General features: G+C 59.8%; 1 protein-coding gene across 6 annotated transcripts in view; it reads right to left on the reverse strand.

Annotated features, from left to right (window-relative positions):
• Positions 1-23,484, reverse strand: part of TP73 (tumor protein p73) — a 68,312-nt gene extending 44,828 nt beyond the window's left edge. For 3 of the 6 annotated variants that reach the window (XM_081224805.1, XM_081224801.1, XM_081224806.1), the window contains exons 1-3: positions 12,488-12,697; positions 1,273-1,370; positions 750-870 (exon numbers count right to left, since the gene is read on the reverse strand). In XM_081224805.1, the coding sequence (XP_081080931.1) occupies positions 750-870; positions 1,273-1,340 (189 nt within the window). In that variant the 5' untranslated portion in view covers positions 1,341-1,370; positions 12,488-12,697. Of the gene's footprint in view, positions 1-749; positions 871-1,272; positions 1,371-7,593; positions 7,626-12,487; positions 12,698-23,429 lie in introns of those variants that run through there. The other 3 variants (XM_081224802.1, XM_081224803.1, XM_081224807.1) reach the window with 3 other exon arrangements.
• Between the last annotated feature and the right edge of the window lie 1,237 nt (positions 23,485-24,721).

Here is a 24,721-nt window from a genome sequence, read left to right on the forward strand (position 1 = left end):
GGACGGCAGGCGTCGCTGGGCCTCCCCAGGGCCAGGGGTCCTTATACACCCTTCTTGTGTCTCTCCTGCCCCCCACCTCCTGGCCCACCATCGCCTGGCAGTGGGTGGCCAGGGAGAGAGACAGGAGTATGGCCACCACCCGGTTATCACAGCCCTCCTCCAGTGTGGCAAGGCCTGAGACACCGCAGGGCTGGCGGCTGTCAGGGCCTCAGGTGCCCCTGCATCCCCCATCCAGCCTCCCTCCTCTGGAAACAGCAGCTCCAGCTTCCTTCGGGGCACTCTTCCCCATAAGTCAGTGCCTGTGGTGGGCAGAGCCCACACCACTCCACTCCATCCTGATCCTGTTTCAGGGGACCCAGGCCATCAGAGGCACAGGGATGGCTCAGCGATAGGCATTCAGAGATAGGCATGCTGGACTCTGGGCAAAGAGGGGTCATTCTCCAAACAAAGCCACCACAGGGGAAGCAGAGCAAGAGACAGAGAGGCAGCTGTTTGAACACCTGGATCCAGCCATGCCTGAAAGGCTTCCTACACCTGGATCCAGCCATGCCTGAAGACCTTCCTACACCTGGACTGACAGTTACATGAGCTGATACATTTTCCACTTTGCCATCTGAAATGTGCTGACAACCCCAGAGAGGAAGGCGTACACCTGAGAGCCTGTTTCCTGGTTCTGCAGGCTCCCAGGACAGGACAGTCCACATTTACTGCCCCTATCCCGAGTCCTCCGCAGAGGGCAGCCCACTCACCATGACAGAAGTGGTCATGCCCTGCAGGTGGAAGACATCCATGCTGGCCTCCGCACCACCCACCACCTCATCATTCCCCTGGCCAGAATGGGGAAGGTCAAAGTAGGTGCTGTCCGGCTCCCTAGACAGAGGAGGGAAACAGAACAGGGAGCACAGCCATCAGCCCAGATGGCCCAGGCCTGGAGCTCAAGGCCAGCCCGCAGCTCCTGGGGGGCCTCCCTCTCCCACCACCATGGATTCCTTCAGCCCCTTGTCTCCTCCGCTCCTTCCCTGACCCTCAGCCTGTGCGGCCTCCGGCCCCCTTACCCTACCAGCCTCTCCAGGGCTGGTGTGAGTGCCAGGCTGGCATGGCCACACACAGGCTTTGTCCCCTGGCCCCAACCCCTCTGGAGGGCTGGTCAGAGGAAGAAGCCCAGACATTGGACCCTGCGTCCCCAGGAGAAAGCCCAAGGCGGCAGCTCCCTGTCCAGCCCCCGAGTCCATCCCAGCCCCCGAGTCCAGTGGGCTCAGACGAGGTACTCACAGAGAGCTCCAGAGGTGCTGGAACGTAGCCCCCTCGTCGGTGGCGGTGGACTGGGTGGACTGCGACATCTTCCCACTCCCGGCCGAGGGCAGCTCGCTCTGCCAGGAAGAAAGGACAAGAGTGCGGGTTGGGAGGGCATCCTCTGCACTCCTCAGCCAGCATCCTCGGGCGCAGGTGGTAGGCGGGGCCGACGATGACCACTCGAGGACGCCCTGGCGTGCTAACCGGGCGTACACCCTTCACCCAGCCCCTCACTTCATCCTGCCCTTTCTGGGGGCGGGAACCGAGGCCTGGGGGTGGGCAGCCTGGCTTCAGACCCGGCTGGGGGCCTGGGCAGCAGGAGCTTCTCAAAGCTGCCACCCGTGAAATGGGGGTGACAGCAGGGTCCCCTCATGGGGCTGCTGCAGGGCCCCTTGGGAGCACGGATTTCAAGTCTCTACGAGAGAAGTCGGAAGGAGAACGACAAATACCATGTGCAATCACTCATATGTGGACTCTAAAAAAACGACACAAATGAACGTATGTATGAAACCGAAACAGACGCACATAGAGAAGAGATTTGTGGTTGCCAAGGGGGAGGGGGGTGGGGGAGGGATGGGCTGGGAGTTTAGAGTTAGCAGATACAAACTATTATATACAGAACAGGTGAACAACAGGGTCCTACTGTACAGCACAGGGAATTATACTCAATATCCTGTGATAAACGGTAACGGAAAAGAATATGAAAAAGAATGCGTATATGTGTATAACTGAGTCACTTTGCTGTACAGCAGAAATTAACACTACTTTGTAGATCAACTATACTTCGATAACAAATAAATTAAAAAATAAAAACAAAACAAAAAAATGAAGTCTCTGCTGTGCCTGGGTCATAATTACACTGGAACGCGCGTGGCCATTATTATCATGACCTGCATCTCTAGGTCTGGCCTGGGGGTGGCTCCCTGCCCGCTGGGAAGGGGATGTGCAGGGCCCACCGGAGGCTGGAGCCGAGGCCCTGGTACGAGCCTGGCTGTGCCCGATTGCTGCAGGCTGGGCGGCCTTTCATCTCTGATGCGGGATCCTTGCGTGTGGCCTGGACACAAAAGCAGTGTCAACCCCACAAGGCAGCCGCCACAGCCGAGGCCAAGAAGCTTCTCTGTCACTGGAGGGGGTCACTGCACGAGTGGCCCCCCTTCAAGGAGATGCCCAGGGCTTGGGGCGCCCCAACTCAGTGCTTGCTGGCCTTTGTCCCCACTGTCACCCCTCCTGAGGGCCTCCATGCCCACCCGAAGCAGCCACCCAGGAGGAGGTGGCGGTGACCACGCCGGGCACATCTTGAACCCTTGTCCTACGGTAGAGGGGAGGGGCAGGGAAACCAGAGCCCACCCTGCCCACTGCCCCCACCCAGGGCAAGGTGATGTCTCCCCTGGGCCAGCCTCCAGGCTCTTGGCAAGGGGCCACGGGAATCAGCTTGGCCACCGCCTGGCAGGGCCCAAGCGGGCAGGCCCGGACCTGCCCACGGCCGTCGGGGGAGGGAGGGCGCGGCCTGCAATCTGTCACTCTGTCTGTCTCCAGGCGGTGGGCCCTGAGAGAGGTCGGTGGCCTGCTCCCGGGGCTGCCACGTGCCAGGCCACCATCCCTGGAGCAGTGGCACGAGCTGGGAGGGGCCGGGCAGGGCCGAGTGAGGATGGCCGGGACTAGGAGCTTGGAAAGTGCTGGCCACAAACCAACTCTCCAGCAGGCTCGGAGACCACTCCACCCACTCTCAGGAGACCAGGGCTCAGAGAGGTTATGTGACATGCCGAGGTCACACAGCATAGCTGTAAGTGCAGGGACAATCAAGTGGTTTTCTCAGAATTGGAAATTAACGTAGTCATGCCTCCTCCCCCCTTCACCTCAAACCCTCAGCACACAATCCACAGGGTGTTAACAAGGCGCTGGTCAGCACTCACTTGCATGCCTCCTGTGCTGGGGAGATCACTCCCACCCTGGGCTGAGCTATCCAAAAGCCAGCAGAGCTGAGTAAGGCGTGGAGCTGGCCATGTGGTAACACAGAACAGGGTGGACTTGGTAGGAAGCAGAACACGCCGGCCGGAGCAGGCGTGGAGCAGGCCACCGCCCCGAAGCTGGGCGGAAACCCACCCTCACCCGCTCTCCATGGCTGGTCCTTTTGGATGAGTAGAGATGAGTCAGAGTGGCCTCTTGGTGTGGGCAGGGTGTACCAACACGAGGCTCAACTGGCCCAGGCCATTTGGTCCCACCCCCTTCATTTTGCTAATGGACCATTTAAGCCCAGAGACAGACAACGCCTTGACTAACATCACACAGCAAGTGGACGGCAAGATCCTGTCCCTGGTCACGGCAGCACCACTCACAACAGTGGAAAGGTGGAAACGGCCCAAAGGTGCATCAACGGATGAACAAATAAACACATCCTGGTTGGTCCACACACTGGAATATTGCTCCGTCATGAAAAGGAATGATCACTCACACCGGCTACGTCACTATGAACCTCAGAACATCATGCTGAGTGAGAGAGGCCACGTGCTATACGAGTCCGTTTATGAGATGTCCGCAACAGGTGAGTCCACAGAGGCGGAAGGCAGGCTGGCGGTTGCAGGGGCTGGGGGCGGGGCGTGGGGGGAGACTGCTGGAGTAAGATGGGGCGATGGTTGCACAACACCGGGCATGGGCTAAATGCCCCTGGAGGGTTTGCTGTAAAGGGGTTAGCTTTATGTTATGTGAATTTCACCTCAATAAAGCTGCATGGAAGTTAAAGACAGTTTCTCCAAAAGCCCAGCCCCAGTTCTCAGCAGCCCCTGCTGCCCCACATCTGGGGAGGCAAGTCAGCACTGGGAATCTCCCCAAGGCCCCCTCCCTTCCCTGGCTCCCACACCTCCCTCCCCACAGAACAGCCGGGAGGGGGAACAGAGGGCCCCCACTCCGGGGGACACACCCAGCATTTTCACCCCACCCCCTGCTTCACCCCAAGCTGCCGGGGTCAGAGGCGCCTGCACCACACAGGCTGGCTCTGGCTCAGGGACAGACCTGCAGGTGCCTGGCCCTCTGCGGAAGCGGTGGCGGGGGTGGGGGGGTCCTACACCCACCCCACCAGCCCTCACCACCAGGACTGAAGACGGAGACTGCTCAGCCTTACTGATGCAAGGGGTGGTCCAGGGTCACCAAACTCCACTGCCTTCAGCAGATCCTGCTGCTTCTGCCCCAGTACACCCTCAGACCGAGGACTCTGTGTCTGCTTTTAGCCAACACCCCGGGGACTCACAGTGACTCTAGGACAGACCCTCCCCCACCCCCGCCGCGGGGCGGGGAGAGCATCACACAGGTTCACCCCACCCACTGATGGGGCCCCTTTGGCTGTCCACCCGAGGATGGCACCAGCCTCTGACGGTGACTTCCACGCAGGTTCTCCATCGGCAAAATGGGTCCAGAAACCTGCCCTGCCTTACTCAGAGGAGCCGGGGGACTTGACCCAGGAAGCCAAGCAGCGCCCATACCTCCAGCTTCCCTGGAAAACTGAAGAGCAGGCTGCACTGGGCTACGAGTGACAGAGCCGCAGACCTGGTCCCTGCAGGCGCCAGGGAGCGCCCGCCACCTGGGCCGGAGCTGGGCGTGAGGAAGAGGCACAGCTGAAGTCCGGCCTCAGGCTGCCTAACCCCCCAACTGGAGCCCCCCAGAGTTCCATGGGCCCAGCCCTCTCTCCCCTAGGGCAGGGATAGTATATTCCCTTTACTCACTAGCAGCATTTCGGCCAAGGTGGCCAAGGTTTGCAGAGGTGAGAAAAAGAAAGCAATTCTAAAATCACTTCCTGCAAATTAAATCCAGTTTCCCCGACACGCACTTCAAATTTGGAAATGTGCTCACAATGGAAACTGCTTTTGCAAACGACGCGAATCATTGAAAAAATCGCGTGTATGGGGGGAGAGACTGAATTTCAATGATACCTCTTCAGGTGGTGTTAATGATGCCACGAAGTGCACATGCACCGTGGACAGTTTTGCTTTTCCATGAAGATGAAGTTGCTCTGGGAAAAAAAAAATGCATTCTGTTGCACCGAGAGGGGTCCAGTCCTGGTCAGGGCCAGTCTCCAAGGGTGACGTGGGTGTGAGAAGGTGGGGTACGGTGCAGGTGGGAGCTGGACTCAAGGAATCCCTGAGCCCCGGCCCACAGGGAACTGCCGAGTCAGAGGCAGCCCAAGAAGGGCAACGTGTGGCCCCTCCTCACAGCAGCTAGGCTGGGGCTCAGGCACCTCCTACCTGTCCCAGCTCGCCGTGGGCTGGGGCCACCAAAACCAGTTCACCTCAAGGAATTTCCAGCAAAAATTTGTGACCCTGGAGAGGCGGGGCAGAGGCTGTGTGGCCCAGAGCCCTCAACTCAAGCTGGAGGGAAGACACAGCCCCACACCCTGCTGACTTTGGGTGGCTCGGGGACGCCCCGAGGTCTCTGAGAGCCCCCCTGGGAGGGGATGCAGTCCCACATCCTGCCACGCACCACGGCAGAGAAGGTTCCAGCCCAGAGGTCCAGTGCCGCAGGGGAGAAGCGGGCCAGCTGCTGTCAGGGCCCCAGGCCCTCACACCGCCCTGTCGGGCAGGAACCGCCACCCTGGGGCAGGCGCTCAGAGGCCCAAGCTGCCAAGGGTCCCGGCTGGGACTCGAGCCGCAGCCCAGACAGCTGGAGGCCTTGCCCCACAAGCGAGCACAGCCCCTCTGCCCCAGGCTGGTGGGAGCTGGAGGCTCCGGGGGGCAGCAGCTGTTCCTTGGCCGGCTCTGCTCGACCCTCTGACCTCGTCCTGCACGAATCCCGGCGAGAGCTACAGCCTGCCGTGGGCTCCTGGCCCTGTTCCCACAGGTCCCCTTCTGCCCCCAGCCCTGTCCGCACGCACCCCAGCCAGGGTGGCCTCCACGCTCAGCCTTGGTCCACCGTCCACTCCCCACCCCAGCCTTGTCCTGCCAGGCCAGGCTTCCTCGGGGAAGCCACTGTCCTCCCCGACTCCAGGCCAGGATGCCCCCTATCCTGCCCCACCATCACCCGGCAGGTGGCAGAGTACAGACAGCCCTTCCGCGACGTGGCCCCCACGGGCAGCCTCAGTGGTTGGGCAGGATTTTGAGGCCTCTGGTTTCCCCGTCCCCTGGGCCCACCCCTGCCCAGGGCCCCAAAACCAGCTCCCGTAAACTGGGGTCCTTGTGACCCTCCCAGAAGGGACACCCCATCCATAGAGGGGGGCCCCCACCCACCTGCAAGAGCCCTGGTCCAGAGTGTGGACGCTTGGCCTGCATGCAGAGAAGGACACCTTGGGGCACACGCCCCTCCTCCACGGCCATCTGGATGCCAGCTTTGGGGGAGGGCGTGCGGCCCCATTCAGTTTAGTGGGGAAAGACCCAAAGAACTCCACCCTGCCACCCACCCCAAAACAAGCCATCTTGATTGTCCTCAGTCACGTGCTGGCTATTCCGGTGGGTCCATCCCCGGTTATTTCAGTAAACGAAGGCGGATTGAAATCTAAGGGGCAGATAAACCTACACCATCTCAGGAGGGACCCCAGGGGGCTTCCTGGGCCCCTTCCCATACCCTGCGGCCTTGTCTTGAGGGGACAGCAGAATGTCCCAGCGTCCAGAAGTCCCCCTACCTGGGCAGAGGGGTCAGGCGGCCATCACACAGGGTCACAGGAGGCAGGAGGCCCTGCTGTGACATGGCGCCGTCCCCGGGCGGCGGCCCAGCTGAATTCCAGCAGGACACCCGGCGCCCAGCCGCCTGGGCCCTTGGAGCTGAGGGGCCTCTGTGACCCCAGCCAACCCCGGGAACGGGAAGCCCTCGCCCGGTGGGGCCGGGGCAGGAGTCCCACCTGGAATGGTGGCCAGGAGCGTGTCACCCTCAGGGAGCAAAGGGCAGTGGCCATCTTCACCTGCCCCTCCCGCCCGCGTCCAGCCACGTGGCCACGGAAGCCTGCGCAGCCTCTGTCCTCGCTGGCCCTGCAGGGCGTGGGGTGGGGTTAGAACAGGACCCTCGGCCAGGGTGGCACCTGGGCCTCCTGCGGAGAGACTGGGCCTGTGGGGCCTGGGAGGAAGGCATGGCTGAGGCCAACGTCACCCTGGGGGGGCTCCCTGCTCCCCCGCTGCCCCCTCGGGGGAAGCCCAGCACTGATGGTGAGAGACAAATTTAGCCTCCCCACCCTGGGACAGGGTGCGCTTGTGAAATATGAAAACAGCTGGAGGTGCCCGATTAAGCCGCCCTCTCTCCCTCCTGGGCCGGGGCCCGTGGGGAGGCGGGGGACGCAGCGCCTGGGAGCGGCCCCGGGAATCCCCCAGTCCCGCTGCCTCTTACCCGGCCGCCAGCCTCGGTCCCGGTCCCGCAGCCAGGCCAGGGGCGGGGACGGCCTCCCTCCGGCACCTGGGCCCGGCCTGGAGCACCGTGGGGTTGCCCGGCAGTTTCTGTTTGAATCTGACGGTTGGTCTAGCACCCACGTGAGGCAGGGAGCTGGGTGGCGGCCCTCTGACCACGTGGGCCTCACGTACTTCTGGAAGGAAATGGCTGACCAAATCCCCCAGGGCTGCCAGGCTCCAGGGTCACCCAGACCTTTGCTGGGAGAGGCTCCCGGCCGAGCTAAGGGTTGGGGACCCAGTGGCACATGCCCCCACCCCCCCACGCCCCACCACTGCCACGGCCAGCTTCCTGGTGGAGGAACTCATGCGGCCAAACCAAACAAAGAAACGCTGGAGCATGGCTGAGCCTCACCGTGTCCCAGCAGGGCGGTGCACCGCGCAGCTCATTTCACTGACCGACGTGGAAACGTGCACAGAGAGGTTAGGTCACCCACCCAAGGGCACACAGCTGGTCAGAGCAGGGAGTCCAACCCGCCAGCTAGCTCCAACGTCCTTGTTCTTGACCTTGCCCTCTACCTGGTCTCTCTAGGAGGTGAGCAAAGGAGGCCCAACCCCTCTCCAGCCTGCGTTCTCACCCACACGCTGCTGGGAAGTCCCTGGTCCACCCCTCCTTCTTCACCCACACATTGAGGCCCTACCCACATCCGGCCCCCCCGCCACCACCGCCTGCCCCCCCCGCCCCCGGTCCTCTGCTGACCTGCCCATGGCTTTCCTCCCATCCCGGTCTCCACCCACAACATGTGCAGGTCAGACTTGGACACAGGGTTACTGTCCCTTGGTTTCTGCTCTGCAGCTCCACCCTGCCTGCCACACTCCCGGCCAACCCCCCTCTCCCCCTCCATCCACATAGCCCAGCTCTGCACCTCTGCCACTCTGCTCTGTAGCTGTGTGACCCCTGGACTGGTGTCTTGCCCATTCTGAGCCTGTTTCCTGTGATGTGTGGAAAAGCCAAAGCACTCAGCAGGGCGCTGATACAGGCACAGACTAGGAGCTTGAGATACGGAGTGAGTTGCAATTGACCAGTGGTTACTGAGGATCAGGGTAGCAGCGGAGGAAGAAGAATAAACCTGCCCTGGTCCCAGGGGCAGCAGAGGGCAGAGGCCAGGTCTGTCCCTGGTTCAGCTGCAGGGACCTCCCCATCAGTGGTCTCTCTGAGACCGAGGCACCTGCAGAAGAATGAGTGGGACCCACCCAGCACTCCATGGCAGCAGAAACCCAGGGGTAAGAGACAACCCACCCGCTAGATGCAAAATAATGGATTCCTACTGGGGCCGGTAGCTGGCACAGTGCCCCTGAGCTTAGAGATGCCGCGATCCCACCTGTGCCACAATGTGGGGAGGTTTCCACGGCAGCACCCAGTCACCTGTGGCGGGGGGGCCTGCTTGGAGGAGTGACAGCAGAAGTGAGGGTGTCGGTGAGGGAGGCTCAGACCAGAGTGGGGCGCAGGAAGGGGACCCAGGAGGCGGGCAGCTGCAGGGCTGGGAGCCTCATGAGGCTGCAGAGGAAGAGACGCTTGACGGTAGAGCAGGTGTCTGAGCTTTCAGCCATGGCGCGTTCCAAGTGAGAGCCAAGGGTGGCCAGGATTGGACAGAGGAGTGGCTGGGCACATCCTGGACTTCTCTGTCTCACTGCCCACCTCCAACCCCACCTCCACAGGGATCTAGAATCCGGCACTCCCAGCCACAAGGCCACCCTAGTCCCAAATCCCCTCAGCCCCCCACCCTCGCCCCCGTAAGTGCAGCAGCTTCTCAGCTAGGCTCCCCGCTTCTGCCTCAGCAGATGGCCCAACAGTGGCCAGATGTAGGTGAGGTCATACACCCCACCCCTGTACCCCCCCACCAGGTGAAAGAAGTCAACTACACGATGACATACTGTAGCTATGACATAAGGTGTCATAATTCTGAGAACCAGCCTCAGGGAACTCCATGGCGGTCCAGTTGTTAAGACTCCGCGATTCCACTACAGGGGGCACAGGTTCGATCCCTATTGGGGGAGCTAAGATCCCGCATGCCGTGCAGTGCGGCCAAGACAAAAACACAAACAAACAGAACTGGCCTCATAGAAATGGGAATGAACTGACCCTGGTACCAAAGACTAACTGTACTTAAAACAATCAGGATGACGCTGGTCAGACCACCGCATGACCAATTTCAAGGTGACCGTCAGAGCTGACTGTGCTGTTTCTGCGTGGAGCCCCTCCCTCCATCTACAAAAGCTCTCACCCCCTGGCTGTCAGTTGGGGGCGGTGGGTGGGAGTCAGCCCTTGGGGCATTCGGAGGACATGGAGCCCTTGCTCTGAAATAAAGCAACCTTTCCTTTCCATCAGCCTGGCCTCTTTTTGGCTTTTGAGCCGTGAGCAGCTGGACCCCACTTTCGGTAACACTCTCACCCACCCGGCTGGCAGGCACCCCTGCTGTTTCCGTCTGTCTCCTCCAAGGCTCCCCTCCTCCCCTCTTGAGGGTCCCACCTCTACATGCCAGTGCGCCATGCTCTGTCCTCCAGAACCTTCTCTTCCCCGGACAAGCATCTGTGCTCCTTCAACCATGCCCTGCACGGTCATTCCCAAACCATCGGCCCCACCTGGCCACTCTCCTCCGGACTCTGCCACATTCCTTGAAGGGAACCCACTCAGCTGTGTCCCCACCCTGTGTAGGCTCCTTGCCTCCTACCCTGGGGTCCTCACTATGGGCCCAGGACGCACTAATTTCCAGAACTCTCTACCCATCCCCACTCAGCTCCCTGCCCCCGCCCCAGCCATCGGGGCCGTGATTTTTTTTCGAGAGCTCCATTTGACTCATGAATTCCATTCCTCTCTGGTTCTGAAGTCAGCTGACCTCTGACGTGACTTCATCCAAGTTGCCACGGCATTGGTCCATCCATCCCTCACTCACTCCAGGAGCATCTGTCCCAGAGAGCCACCTCTGTGCCGCCTGCCTCCCTGCCTCCCTATCTCCCACGTGCCCCCATCCCATCCCCTGGGCCTGGGGCTCTTTCCGATAACGACACCCAGCATCTACCGTGTGCTCACGCAGTGCCAACCCCAGCCTGGAGTCCTCTGTATTCCTTGATTTCAGTCTTCAAAGTAACCCCGAGACAAAGGCACTGCTGCGTCCCGCGTTCCAGATGTTCTTACAGAAGCACAGAGAGGGGGGACCGCTTGCCCAGAGCCACTCAGCTCAGAAGGGCCAAGGCTGGATTTGAGCCCAGCTCTGGTTAGGATCCACTTAACCCCTCCCCACCAGGCAGCCCCGCCCTCCGGGGGCCGCTCTTGGGAGGCAGAAGAGAGAACCAGCCTTTCCCCCCACAGTGTGAAGGGCACCCTGAGGGGTGTGGACAGGCCCAGGGTCAGCCCAAGGGTAAATGAAGGTCCACATGAGTTGTCATTTTCGGTTTCACAAGCTGACGGAAAAGGGGCACCAATGCGGCAGAGCTCAGCCAAGGATAGGCCCTGAGGGCCCTTCGGGTCAGGGGGAGGCAGGAATAGCCAGGTGGGCTGGAGAGGGGACAGGATGCCCAGAGGCCTTGGCCACAGGAAGGGCGCTGGACCTGCAGCTGTGGGCCTCGGGGAGCGAAGAGAGGGGTCCGGCTCCCAGAGGGATGCGGTGGGATTTGGGTGAGGAAGGTCACCCGGGGGGCACATCGTGGGCGTGGCGAACCCAGAGGCTGGTGGTCAGCGAGGCACGCCTCGGCTGGGTCCAGGTGAGGCGGTGGGGGGCATGGGCCGCAGGGATGCAAGAGGGGGCAGGAAGGGATGAGGACCCCCCTTCCAAGCCGATCCACATCGGGTTAATGCACTTTTGAGCCCAGCCCTCAACCAGCTGCAGACTCAGGCGCCTTCAGCCACCCACCAGCTGTGTGCACGTTCAGGCCTCTGTCTTCTCATCCGTAGAATAGGGAAGTCACACCCACCACGCAGGGCTGACCTACACAGAAGCATCTAGCAGGATTCCCGGGGTGTCTTGGGGTGCAAACGCGGCTCCTGTCTGACCTCTGGGGCCGTTTGGAAATCTGCTATCGGTTGTCTGTCAGTCAAACCCTCATCCCCCTTTCCATTCAAGCTCCAGAGGCTGCTTCCTGAGCCAGCCACTGGTGCCCACCCCCCTGCCAGCACCATCAATGCACACGCATATGTGCAGGCACACACATGTATACACACCTGCACACGCACACACTCTGCCTTCATCACGGTGAATCCCCCACCCCAGCCCCTCCGCTCAAGTATGTGGCCCTGGAGGCTCCCCGGGCATCCAGCCGCGTAGGTGGGACTGCAGTGGCCGACGTGCAGCACGGGGAGCCGTCTCCTGTTGCCCAGGTCTCGGTGATGCCTGGGAGGCAGCCGGGTGAGGGCCAGGGTGGCCAGGGCGGGCTCCGGGGCCCCCGGTGGGTGAGCGAGCTGGGGAAAGCCGTTCTGGACTGGCCCCGCTGGGCTGAGGAATGGTGGCCTCCAGCTGGGACAAGCCTGGCCATGCGGCCAGGGCAGGGCCTCTTTGGCAGGAAGTGGAGAGAGTTCCGGTGGGTCCAAGGGGCGGCGGCACCGGACTGACTTCTGTTCCACCCCCCACCCCCACCCCTGGGCCATGCAAATTGCCCCGCACCCCCCTGGGGGCAGATGGCAGTGCCACACAGCAGTGGCTTCTCCAGCTTGCCCGAGTCCCAGCAGGGGACCCACAGGCATGGCCTCCCCGCACTGGCCCATCTGCCACCGCTGCCCCCAGGACACCCTGTTTCCAAGCGCCGGGTGGGAGCCAGTAGGGAAGGGCCTCTGCACCCCTGGGTGGCCCCAGGGAGCCCCAACTGGCGCCTGAAAGAGGAGGGCCAGCCCGAGCCAAGCCTACCTTGGCGGAGCCTGGGCCCTGGAGGGTCTGTGAGGAGGGGGACAGCCGGGAGGCCCTCGGCTCAGTGGCTGGCTAGGCAGGCGGTGGCGGCAGCGTCCCTGTCGCCTAGGCGATGACTTTGGAGCCCTGGAAGCAGCGTGGCCGGCCTGGAGCCTCGGGGCAGACGGGGCGGAGCGTGGCCAGGAGCCCTGGGGCCAGCGGCCGGCCTGTGTCCCCTGCTCCGGAGGGATGCCACGCCCTCTGCACAGTGACCCAGAAGCAGCCCCGCCCGGCCCGGCGGGGGCAGAGCTGGAGGCGCGGGAGCCGGGAGGGGAGCCGCCAACTCCACTCGTGTCTGTGCTTTTCTCCTCCTCCTCTTTGTCGCAATTCAGAAACACACTCAGTCGAGAGACTGGTGCAGTGCATCCACTGACCTGTCCCCTGGCCCCAACATCACTCTGTCCTCCAGCCACAGCCAACTCTAAAAATGACATCATTTCACCTGTGGTACGTCAGTAGATGCTTCAAACAGACAAGGATCCATCTATGTCGATATCAGGTCCAACCATGAAATTGCTGATATTCAGCTCCTTTTCTCCTACCAACACACACACACACACACACACACACACACACACACACACACACACACTCACTCTCTCTCTCTCTCTCTCTCTCTCTCTCTCTCTCTCTCAATTCGGATAACTCAATGTAAAACACAGCCACAATGCCACATTCTGAATTTCCAGGACCAATTTTTAACTGCTGGCCAGAAGGACTTGGAGGACACAGGTTTGGGAGACTAATCCATGTCATACACACTGTCCCTTCCCTCCCCAACGGTGGGTAGCACCACAGAAAGCTCAGTCCAGCCCAGGGTGGACACGGTAAGGGGGACACTGCAGGTGGGATTAAGGACCTGGAGATGGCAGCCCCTAGGTTATCTGGGTGGGCCCAGGGCCACCAGCAAGGGTCCTCACAGAGGCAGGCAGGACGGTAGGGAGGAGAGAAGGTGCTGGGCTGTGGCTTTGCAGAGGGAGAACGGGGCCGCGAGCCAAGGAACGCGGACGCCTCTAGAAGCCAGAAAAGGCAAGAAACAGATTCTCCCCTGGAGCCTCCGGAAGGAACCAGCCCTGCCCGCACCCGGACTTCAGTCCAGTGAGACTGATCTCAACCACCTGGCCTCCAGAACAGTAGGAAAACAAGTCCGTGGTATTGTAAGCCACTGAGTTTGTGGCAATTTGTTACAGCAGCTGTAGGAAACGGATACAGTCTCATATAACACAAATTTGGGAAGCATCATTTGCAGTGATCTCCCCATTTCCCGGGGCCCCTGGAATGGGCATTAGTGCCGCATTAAGTCTGAGGAGAAGCCCCTGGGGTGTAAGACGCTTTGCAGAATAGCAGCCCTGGGCTGGACAGAAAGGCAGTGACTGAAGACACGGCCAGCACGGGAGCCAAAGCCCTCGCCCTTCCGGGACGTCACACACACACATGCAGCCGTGAGGCGTTATGACCACACAGCGAGTGAATACTGGGGGGAGGCAGGTGTTTCCTGGTCCTGGCAAAAGAGGCAGAGAAGCCAGAGGGGTGCCAAGGTTCCCCCTGCCCCCACCCCGGGCTCTGTCAGGCCACCCTCAGCCAGCTGATGGCCACAGTGGGCAGGTCTTCGTTGAAGCCAAGCCCCCACTGCCCATTCTCAAGCTGAGAAGGATGCATCTCACCATCCTGAGCTCCTGGGGGGGTGACCTCCTGGCCCACCCTTTCCCCCTCCCCCTCCCCCTCCCCCATGGAGACAGGAAAGTCCTGAGTTCCCGGAGGCTGGGGCCCCACCCTCAGGACTGGGACGGGTGACAGACCCTGCTGTTCCTCAGCAGAAACAAGGATGTCAGAGACCAAAGATGGGTGGGTGACCCTCGCGTGATGGTCCCAGCTGGACCTCTGGCCATCAGTTCTGGGTGGGGCATTCAACAAGGAGTTCAACCAGTATTTCGTACCCCTTCTCCCAACATGAGGCACGACTAGAAGGCTCCTCCTTGCCGAGGCTGGAACCCACTGTCAGCCCAGGTGTGAGCATCAGGGCAAGGCCTCTGCTCATCACCATGGAGAGGAGGAGAGGGCGGGAGCCTTGCCGCTACCAGCTTGTTTCACTTCCCTATTGCAGCCAGAACAGATGACCACACGGCATCTGTTTATTCTCGCACAGTTCTGTGGCTCAGGAGTCGGAGTCCAAAAAGAGAGAGTCTTACGAGACTGAAATCAAGGTGCTGGCGGGGTTGTCCCTTCTGGGGACTCCAGGACAACATCTACGTCCTTTGCTTCTTCAGCTTCTAGAAGCCGCCTGCATTCCTCGGCTCCGGGCCCCTCCCCCCATCTTGAACTGCATCTCTCCACCCTCGGCCTCCATCGCATCTTCTCTCTGGCTCCAGCCCTCCAGCCTCCCTCTTAGAGGGGCTTTGTGATGACACTGGGCCACCCAGATTCCGCAGGGTCGTCATCCCCCATCTCCAGTCCTGGATTTAATCCTGTCCCTTTTCCTGTGAAGTAAGTCACAGGTTCTGGGGATCAGGATGTGGCTGCCTTTGGGGGGCCATTCTTCTGCCTCCCGTAAATGTCTTTCATTCCAAGACACATCCTGGGGGACCGCTCTGCGCCTTTAAGCAGAAATCCCTGCTCCCTGCAGGGTGGCGGCTGTGTGGTAGGGGCGTTCGAGGCCGCCCCACACCCCTCCCACCTCCCTCCAGCTCCAGCCTTTCCCAGCAGCCCCTCCCCGTACAAGGATAAGTTCCCCAAAACGTGTCTGAAAGTTGACAGTAGCCGGATCTCCGTGAATCCTCGCCGCCCCACCTGACATGTGACTCCCCGCGCACGGAGCACTGGAAACGGCATTTTACAAACACGAACCATTTAGCCATCACGTCAACCCAGGAGAAAAACTGCCATCTCCGTTTTACAGATGAGGACACTGATGCACAGAGAGGCTGAGGAACCTATCCAACGTCACACAGCACAGCTGGGCCTAAAAACCATTAGGGAATAAACATCTGACTAAACTACCCATTTCAGATGCGTCCCGCACAACGCACTTCCTGTGTTTCCTGGGATGCGCTTGTTTTTCAGGCCTGAACCACCATCGCAGACTCAGGAGACTCCAGGAGCAGTTTGACCAAACTTCTGACCCACCTGCTGTGTGTCCTGCAACCTTCTCCCCGCCGCCCATGTTAGTTTCCAAATGCTGGCAGGACGGGCTTGGAGAAGCTGGTGCCCCAAAGCTGCCCAGAGGCCCTGCCATCTCAGCTCCGGGCACAGCCCATCCTGGTCCTAGTGGTCAAGGCCCGTCCCCACCTGTGGCCGTGAACAAAGGACGCTCTGGGCCACCGCTTGCTCCCAGGGGCCCTCGGCAGGGGGAGGCTTAGGCTCCAGCAAGCCCCCTGCGTATTTGCACAATCAGCGCCCTGCTTCCCCGTTTCGCTGCCTGGCCTCTGAGGAGCAGGCATCTTGGTTTTAAGCTGATATCACTGAGGGTCAAGGCTGTGGGCTCTTAGACCCCAGAACAGAGCCTGGTAAGCCGTGGGCGCTCAGGAATGAATGACAAGTGATAGATGGATGGATGGATGGATGGATGAAGAGTTAACGCCCCTGTAGAATACTGCTTCCACCTGCTCCACATCCCTTTTCTTTTCTTTTTGCAGTACGCGGGCCTCTCACTGTTGCGGCCCCTCCCGTTGCGGAGCACAGGCTCCGGACGCACAGGTTCAGCGGCCATGGCTCACGGACCCAGCCGCTCCGCGGCATGTGGGATCTTCCCGGACCGGGGCACGAACCCGCGTCCCCTGCATTGGCAGGCGGACTCTCAACCACTGCGCCACCAGGGAAGCCCCACATCCTTTTTCTGAACTTTGAAATCCAAAAAGCTCAGAAAACCCAAAGCCTTTCCTTAGGTCTGGGGCCGACACCACTGGGCGGACGGAGACAAGGCTCTTCATGGCCTCTGTTGCCATTTAGGGTAAACAGCCGTGTGTGTCGTTGCAGAAACATGGGTGAGCTCGATGTGGAGCGCTTCTATCAGATTCCTTTGTAGTGTTATAAAACGAACAATTCAGATACGATGTACTTTTCTAAAATGGAAAAAAATTAATCTGAATTCTGCAATATCAGGGGCTCAGGGTTAATTTGGACCATAAGGTAGGGCGGCCACATCAATTCTTTATAAGCCCCAGGGCCCAGCTACACCCCGAGACGCCCAGAGAAGGGTCCCTCCCTGGGGCCACTGAGTGCTGAGCTGGCCACATCCTCTCCTTATGGGGAAGGTGTTTTCCACTCGTCGACCAAAGCCGGCTTTTGACAGGTCATGTGGCGGATCTGGGCTGGCTGGTTCCAAAGTCGGGCACGCTCGCCGTGACTTCTGTCAGTTTTTACCTCTGTGGATTTTTTTGGTCAACGAAATGCTGTTGAGTAGCACACATTTCAAAAGGTCCAGGCAGGGCCAATCCGGTCTCTCCCACTCCGTCCGTCCCAGACCCGGCTCCCGTCCCTTCTAGGGAGAGTGGATTCGTCAGGAGGAGAGAAACGGAATGGAAAGAGGTTTAATGACAGCAGAGGAGAGAAAGAGGAAGTGGGCAACCTGAGGTTCTCCTGGCCACTCAGAAGGACCCTGGCCAGAGAGTCCCCCAAACTCTGAAAAGACAGCCTGCCAGGATCGCAGGCGCTACCCACACTCTACTCACATGGGGTCTTGCTTACACTTCCTTCAACCTGCATGTTCCAGGGTCAAGAGTAGACTCTTCCTATTATTCTCATCCTTTCAAACATCACATGGACCAGATGACGATTAGGCGGTGTTCTTGGAATTACACTGACCTCTAACTTCCAATTGTCTCTTTGGCTATTTTTATCAGAATTCATTATTTTCACATTAATCCAGTTAGCGTCCTGTTTACCAATACCTCGTTTTTAATTTGCAGCTTCTTTCTAAAGGCTCTGGGAGACTTTCACAGCCCGTGTTCTCCTCCTTCATTACTGCCAAGTAATTAGGCAAGGAGCATCCCTGATCAGAAACTAAGAAGCCAGGAGCAAGTCGCAGCTTGCCTGACTCCGAAAGAAAAAAAAAGAAGATGGAGTCTCTCCTAATTACGGGGGTTTTGTTGGTTGTCACCGAGCGGGAAAGCAGAGGTGAGAGTAAAAGGAGAGGGGCCTTTAATTACAGGGCCTTGCAAACCACAGCGCAGCAAATACCTAGGGGCTCCTCTGATCTGCATACTAATGACCTGCGGCCCTCCTTCGGTCTTGTGGGGAATTGTGCTAAATTTGCATTGCGCATAATGCGAATGACCGAGGACCCTAAGTGCGGGGCAGCCTCGTGCAGAGAGGGTGATTTGATTTGTTTATTTGTGTCCTGCTTGGGAAACACAGGCTTCTAAAACGGCGAGCACAGCTTTCCCTCCTGTAGGCCCAAAGGCTCTGCAGAGACCCCTCTCCGTGGCCGACAGACACTCTTCAAGCCACCCGCCCCTACATCAACACACTGGGCCCCGGGCCGCCCTCCTGGTCCCCATGCTGGCCCGTCCCCCACACATGCGGAAGCGGCCTCCGTCTGGCAAATGGGCACTGCCCAGGTGAGCCCGGAGGCCGCGGGAGGCTGCCAAATAGAAACCCTAGGGTCTTTCTCACGCGTCTCAGCCCTGACGGAGAAAACAGCCCAGGAAGCCACGTCTAAAATCGCAGGAAATCAGGCAGGAGGGGTGAGAGGGACCTTCTCTGTCCACTCCGAAGGACCTCTCCCAACCTAGGCATCCCTGCCCCCAGGAGAAACCACCTGCCCAATTAGCCAGAGGCTTCCCCAGATGCCCGCCCCACAGGGCCTGGCACCTCGGAGCAGCAGGTGAGCAATTAGAGCCCCCGCCCCCTCCCCACAGGCACCCAGGGCCTCAGGGAGTGACCTGCTGGCTGGCGCTGGGCGGGGACACACCACGGACAGGTCCGTCCCACGTGCAGCCACCCCGAGCAGGACCACAAAGGAGGGACCCCTGGGCACCCAGCCCAGCCCTGCCGCCCAGGGCCCTGCACCCAGGCTGGTGAGAGGCAGGATGGGTGATGCCCAGGTGCTCTGTGCCTGCCTGTTGGGGACGGAGGGGCTGGACCAGCCTTCCCTGGGCACCTTGTGTCTGCCCTCCTGGGCTATCAGGTGTGTTCCCACGGGCCGCTCAGGGGAGCCCCGGCTCGGGCTCCTACAGCGAGCAGGCAGGTGTGTGCCCCACCCCCCTGTGTGAAGAGCCTGGGGACTTGACGGAGGCGTGGAGCAGCCAGGCCTGCTCTGGACTGCTATCTGGACTACCAGCACAGGGCCCTGCCCGCTGCGCCCTCTGTCCCAGGCGTGCCGGGGATGGGCGGCCAGACCAACCCCTGCATCCGATTTAGTCACTTGATCCGAGCTTTTCAGCTTCACATCTGCAAGTGGGGTGAACACCCAGATGCATGTATATCAGAGGGGGCACATATGAATGTCTACTGTCATGGTTATAACTCATCCTCGGACCCAAAACACGGACGGGAGAACAGAAGAGGCGGGCGGGGCTGAAGCGGGGTTCTCCTTCCGGGGGCCCCGCCCCTCCAGCTCCCAGGTCCGTTCCGGGGCTCACTCTTTGGGAGACCTGATTCCAAGTCCAAGGTCCACAGAGTGTCCCAGCCACCGACCCTCTGGTGCCGCCCGAAACGTCCACGGCCGAGACCTGCCCTCGGGGCCCCCATCTCCTCTCTCCGAGCCTAGCAGAGACCTCCCGGCCGCTTGACCTCTCTCCTGGGTCCGGTTCCCTCCGAGGCGCCTCCCCAATCCCCCCCCGCCCCCCCCCCCGTCCTCCTGCCCACCTCTAAGCACGTCTCTGGCACCGATGGCCCAAAGCCGCTGTGTGTGTGTCTGTTCTCCCTCCCTACTCTGGGGGCTGCGGTGACCCACGCAGTCCCCGAGGAGAGGGGGTGCTGGGGTTTGAAGCCTGCTTTCCAGGGCACAGGGGCTGTAGATGTGTGGGGAGGGGCGGCATGGGAAGAGCCCGTAAGCTCGGGGAGCGGCCCCTGCACCCTTGGCTGTGCTTGGAACAGACTGGGGTGTCCCTTGTGCCTCTTTGAGCAAAGAGGGACGTGGCTTAGAACGCTTCCTCACCTTTTGTGTCCTGGCCCCTGGGCAGCCCGAAGGCTTAGGACTGCTTCTCAGAAGAATATTTCAGGGAGTTCCCTGGTGGCCTAGTGGGTGGCCCGGGTTCGATCGCTGATCAGGGAACTGAGATCCCACAAGCCACGCGGCACAGGTCAAAAAAAAAATTACAAAGGAAACCAATTACATTGAATTATGGTTACGCTAGTGGGTTGAATGGCAACCCCCCCAAAAAAGATATGTCTACCCAGAGCCTTAGAAATTAGGGCCTTTGCAGATGTATAAAATAAAGATCTCAAGATGGGATCACCCTGGATTAGCGTGGGCCCTAAATCCAATGACAAGTGTCCTTATCAGAGGCAGAAAAGGGGAGACACAGACATAGAGAGAAGGCCATGTGAACATGGAGGCAGGGATTGGGGTGATGCGTCTACAAGCCCAGGAAGCTGGGAGTGAGACAAAGACGGATTCCACCTCAGAGCCTCCAGAGGGAACTAGCCCTGCCCGCACCTGGATTTGGGGCTTCTGGACTCCAGACCCTGAGAGAATGTTTTTTTTTAAAAATCGTTTTAATCCCCCTAGTTCGTGGTCATCTGCTATGGCAGCCCCAGGAAACTAACACAGTTATGATGATATTTAAAAGCGAATTTGGGGGAATTCCCTGGCGGTGCAGTGGTTAGGACTCCGTACTTTCACTGCCGAGGGCGCAGTTCCCTGGTCGGGGAACTAAGATTCCACAAGCCGTGTGGCTCAGCCAAAATAAAAATAAAAATAAAGTAAAAGCACATTTGTGAAATGGTGATGATGGGGCTTCAGGTGGCACATCTGGCGACTCGCTTCAACTCAGTGACAAGCACAAACGAAATTTTGAGATGTCCGTAGCAGCTGCCACGCACACTGAAAATATCAGTGATTCCGTTGGGAAGAAGTTTTGTTCTCTTTGGGTCTCTGATTCGGGGGAGCACCTCCAGGAAAAGAAAGCACTTTTGAGGAGCAAATGTCTGGTCTGCAAAGGAATACCCCAGCCAGAGAGCGGACACGAAGGGTGGGGACAGATGGAAAGTTTATGCCCACTGGTGCAGACTCTCAGAGCCGGCTTCAGTGAAAACTGTCTTTAACTTGAACCCCGACGAGCAGAGGGAGATTTTCTGGTACAGAATCAATTTTCCTCTGCGTTCCACACAGAGAAACGATTGTCCAGGCGTCCTATGTAACCTACTTAAGGCAAATTTAAAAAAGAAAAGACATTGTATGTTCTGGTTACACACAAATGGATGCTGCTAGTTCCAGATGTGTTTTCCATGTTCTAGAAATCTGGGCAGGACATGGGATCACCTGACAGCAATTTGCAGGGGTAAATTGTCACACAGTGCCCTGGGGACAAAAATCCCCATCGTAGTTAGGCCTTTACTATCCAGACAGGAACATGGTCAGGGTGACAAGGGACCACACCTCTCAGTTTCTTTTTTCCTTTTTGCTGTGTGAAACTAAATCATCAGAAAATGACTAGTTTTAAAACGTTGACTCAGCACTCCCACAGAAACGCCCAAATTGGAAAATAAAGATGTGCCCTTCCCTTTTATGGGGGCTGGATAGAAGAAACACACAATTGAAGAATGTTTCTGGGTTTTGTTTTTTGGAGTTTTTTTTGCAAACCCAAAGTTCAACCTGTGTGTGATATCTTTTATACAAGTCTCTGGAGGATAAATTCCCCTTGAATTTGGTGACCGGAAGCTGTCTCCCAGTTAGATGAACATGCAGCTTCCTTTCAGCCACCAAAGAAATGATTTCCCTTTTGGGGTCAGAATCCTGGGGTGAATGCCGTCCTCGGCTACAGGCAGGACCTCCGCCAGGTCCTGTCCCCAAATTCTCAGTCTCTCCTTTTCCTCGCCATCTTGGCTGTGTCGTTTGCATCTCACTTGTGGATGTGTGTAGGGCATACCCTATAAATAACTACTAAAGGAGGCATCCTTGCTGCAGTACCCCTGACAGAGGCCATCAGCCTCCACCCAAACCACAGGCAGATTCCTGCCTCACTGCCAGCCATTCCGTTCCCCCCCACCCGCTCCCAGGGGAGACCTGTTGGCTACTAGGGAACTATGCCCTCCACCTCGCCAAGGACTTCTGGTTCTCCAGTCTCTGGTGCAGCATCAACAGCCGGCACTATGGGGCCCACCTGTGGGTGCCAGGCATCATTCTAAGCACTTTAGATATGGCATCTTGGTTACTGTTCTCCCAATCTTCTGGGGCAGGGGCTATTACTGCCCTTTTTTACAAATGGGTAAACTGAGGCTTGGAGTGGTTAGGTAACTTGCTCAAGGTCCCTGACTTGTAAGTGGCAAAGAAGGGATTTGAACCCTAACATTCTGACCTCCACACCTACACAATTAACCACGGCACCATACTGGCCCTTCCATGGGGCTGCCCTGTGGAATTTGGAGACAGTTACCCTGTTCTCCAGAACCTTCACCAGGACTTCGAGACAGGGCTGAGCTTCCTGTGGCCATTCCTCTGGTAGCCTCCTGCTGACACCCTGGCAGCTTCTGGTACCCGCCCAACTTTTTATCTTATTTTTAAAATCACATGCATAAGCCATACATTCATTCGTCGCAAGTTTTTAAATACTGTCTTTACGTTCTCAATACAATTCTTCTTTCACTTTTATTGAGTAAATCGAAAGATGGGTGCTGGATTTTTGGTATACAATGCATCTCCCCCCAAAGCTAATTAATAAGGTTAAAACAAATAAACAGCAACAACATCAGCAAACAAAACAAAAGAAAACCACTGAGCTAATGGCTCCCAAATGTCCAGTATTTAATAAACAGGCCACAGTATACTTGGACCAAATGACCTCTGGTCAGAGATGAACAGCACACTTCCCCCGCCCACCCCCACCCCAGCCCCTTGCTGATTGACAATGGTCTACCTGTCACCCAGGTATTCATGCAGACACGTGCATACTTTGTGCAAATCCACTTAGGGACCAGACAAAAATACAAGCTGAGTAAGAAGGTAATAATAACTACCCCCGCACCCCGCAGCCCAAGGCCTAAAAGGAGAGTGAGTGCCAGGTAAGGAGGAACAGAGAGAAGGGATCCAGGAAAGAGGTGTCATCTCTGGCCAGGCCGGCGGCCCAGGGACCACATTCTGACCCATCCTTTCCCCAGCTGGAACAGACTCAGGAGACAGACAGGTGGGGCACCCGGGCCAATTCAGGGCCACCAAGAGATGCCGCTCTGGAACCTGGCTCCTGGGACCAGCTTAGGGGTCATGCCCAGTTCTCCGGGTCCAGGGGAAGACCTGGGTTTCACTCAGCCTTGTGAGGAGTGGGGCGGCTAACGCCTCCGGATCGGTAACAGCCCTCGCAGGTACAGAGGGAGTGGGGGCCGGCAGGGAGGGGCTCGTCAGCAACAGGTGCCTGCACCCCCGAACGAGCCTCTCCCCGGGGTCGCATTCTCCACGTCCCCTTGAAGCGGAGGTGGAGAGGGGTTAACCCCAGGCAGGCCCTCCGGAAATCCCAGGGAGGCTGCTCCAGGCCCCAGAGGCCGCCGCACTGCTGGCAGGACGCCGCATGTCCTGGCCGGCTGGACTCCGACCCGGGCTCCCCGCCGCCCCACGTGCCCCGTCCCAGGAGCTGGTCGGACTCGGGGTAGCCCTCATGTCACCCTCTCTCGAGTTCGTGCACACGGTCTCCTCTCACCGCCTCCCAGCTTCGGAGCCGCGAGCCCGTGCGCCGGCTGCCCTGAGCTCAGGCCCCGCCGGCGGAGCCCAACCGCGCCCAAGCCCCTCGCGCCCGGTCCCCGCGCTGCCTACCTGGTGCCGTCGGAGCCCCAGGAATCTATGCCCTAGCCCGCCCCGGCTTCGGCGCGTAACCCCTTCGGGGGCGCAAGGCAGGCGCGGGCCGAGAGGCGGGTGCAGCTGGGCGGGCGCGGGCGCGGGCGGGGAGGCAGGGCGGGCGCGGGCCGCCGAGGCGGGTTATATGGGCGCGAGGAGGGGAGGCGCCGCGGGGAGGGGTGGCCGCGGGCGTTAGCGCCTTCCGTAGCCGGCCGGCGGGAAGGCAGCGCGGGCCGCTCAGCCGTTGGCAGGAGGAGCGCTGGGCGGCGGGGCCAGGCTGGGGTCAAGGTTGCCGCCCGGCGCTCCGCCCCCCCAGCTGGCCGCGTCCGAGTCGGGGTCCCGGGGCACGCTCCGCCCCGCCTCCTTCCCGCCGCCTTTTGGCGCGCGTCGTCCCTGTCGGCCCCGGCGGGGCCTGCCTCGGGCTGATCGCGGGCTGGGCGCCGGGGCCCTGCTGCTGCGGAGATGGGACGGCGACCCTCGACCGGCTGGGGAACGGGGGCAAGGGCGCGCGGGAGCCGGGGTGGGGGGCAGAGATGCAGACTCCGCGTCCCGACGCCTTCCTTTCCCCGAGACATCGCATCTTCCGGGTCTCCCTCCTCCTCCCCCACTGGCGCGGGACCTCTGCGCGCCGGGCGATGGGAATCCAAGGGGAAGGGGAAGGGCCGCGCATTGCAGGGACGCCGCCACCCAGGTCTGCGGAGTGTCCGCACTGGCTGTGACCTGCTAGGGACAGGGGTGAAGGTCGCGACCCCAGGATCCGGGGTTAAATGGAACCGCTTGCTTCCGGGTGGTACTAGCCGGGCTCCTTCGCCCCCGGAGGGCGCGCCACCTACACCGCTCACCCAGCGGAGGTCACGGCCTCGCTTCGGCCCCGGCCCGCATTACGGATCCGCGGGGACCCTCTGGACGCGACTCTCTCGGCCCCAGCCCGCTTTCTTCCTGGGCGGAGGATGTGACCACGGCCCCCAGGGAATAATAATTCTGTACGCAAACACTCCCGGGTCGCCGCCGCCCCCCACCCCGCGCCCGGCCCCCGGCCCCGGGGGCCGGATTCCGTTTCGCGTTGCGCAGGTACGCACGGGTGTCCACGGCGACACGTGGGTCGTGCACTGGGGATTGCTTTCTACGCGCAGAGACCGCCTCAGGCGAAGACTTCCCTCAGGCCCCGACACCTGTGGCTCAATGGTCCGCGTCCCCCGCTGGGCAGACGGGCTCTTCGGGGCTCTCACCTAGTCCTAGGGCCTCGGCTGGAGAACCCGACACGCTGGCGA

The sequence above is a fragment of the Mesoplodon bidens genome, assembly GCF_964165515.1.
Source record: "Mesoplodon bidens genome assembly, chromosome: 2".
Taxonomy (NCBI): domain Eukaryota; kingdom Metazoa; phylum Chordata; class Mammalia; order Artiodactyla; family Ziphiidae; genus Mesoplodon; species Mesoplodon bidens.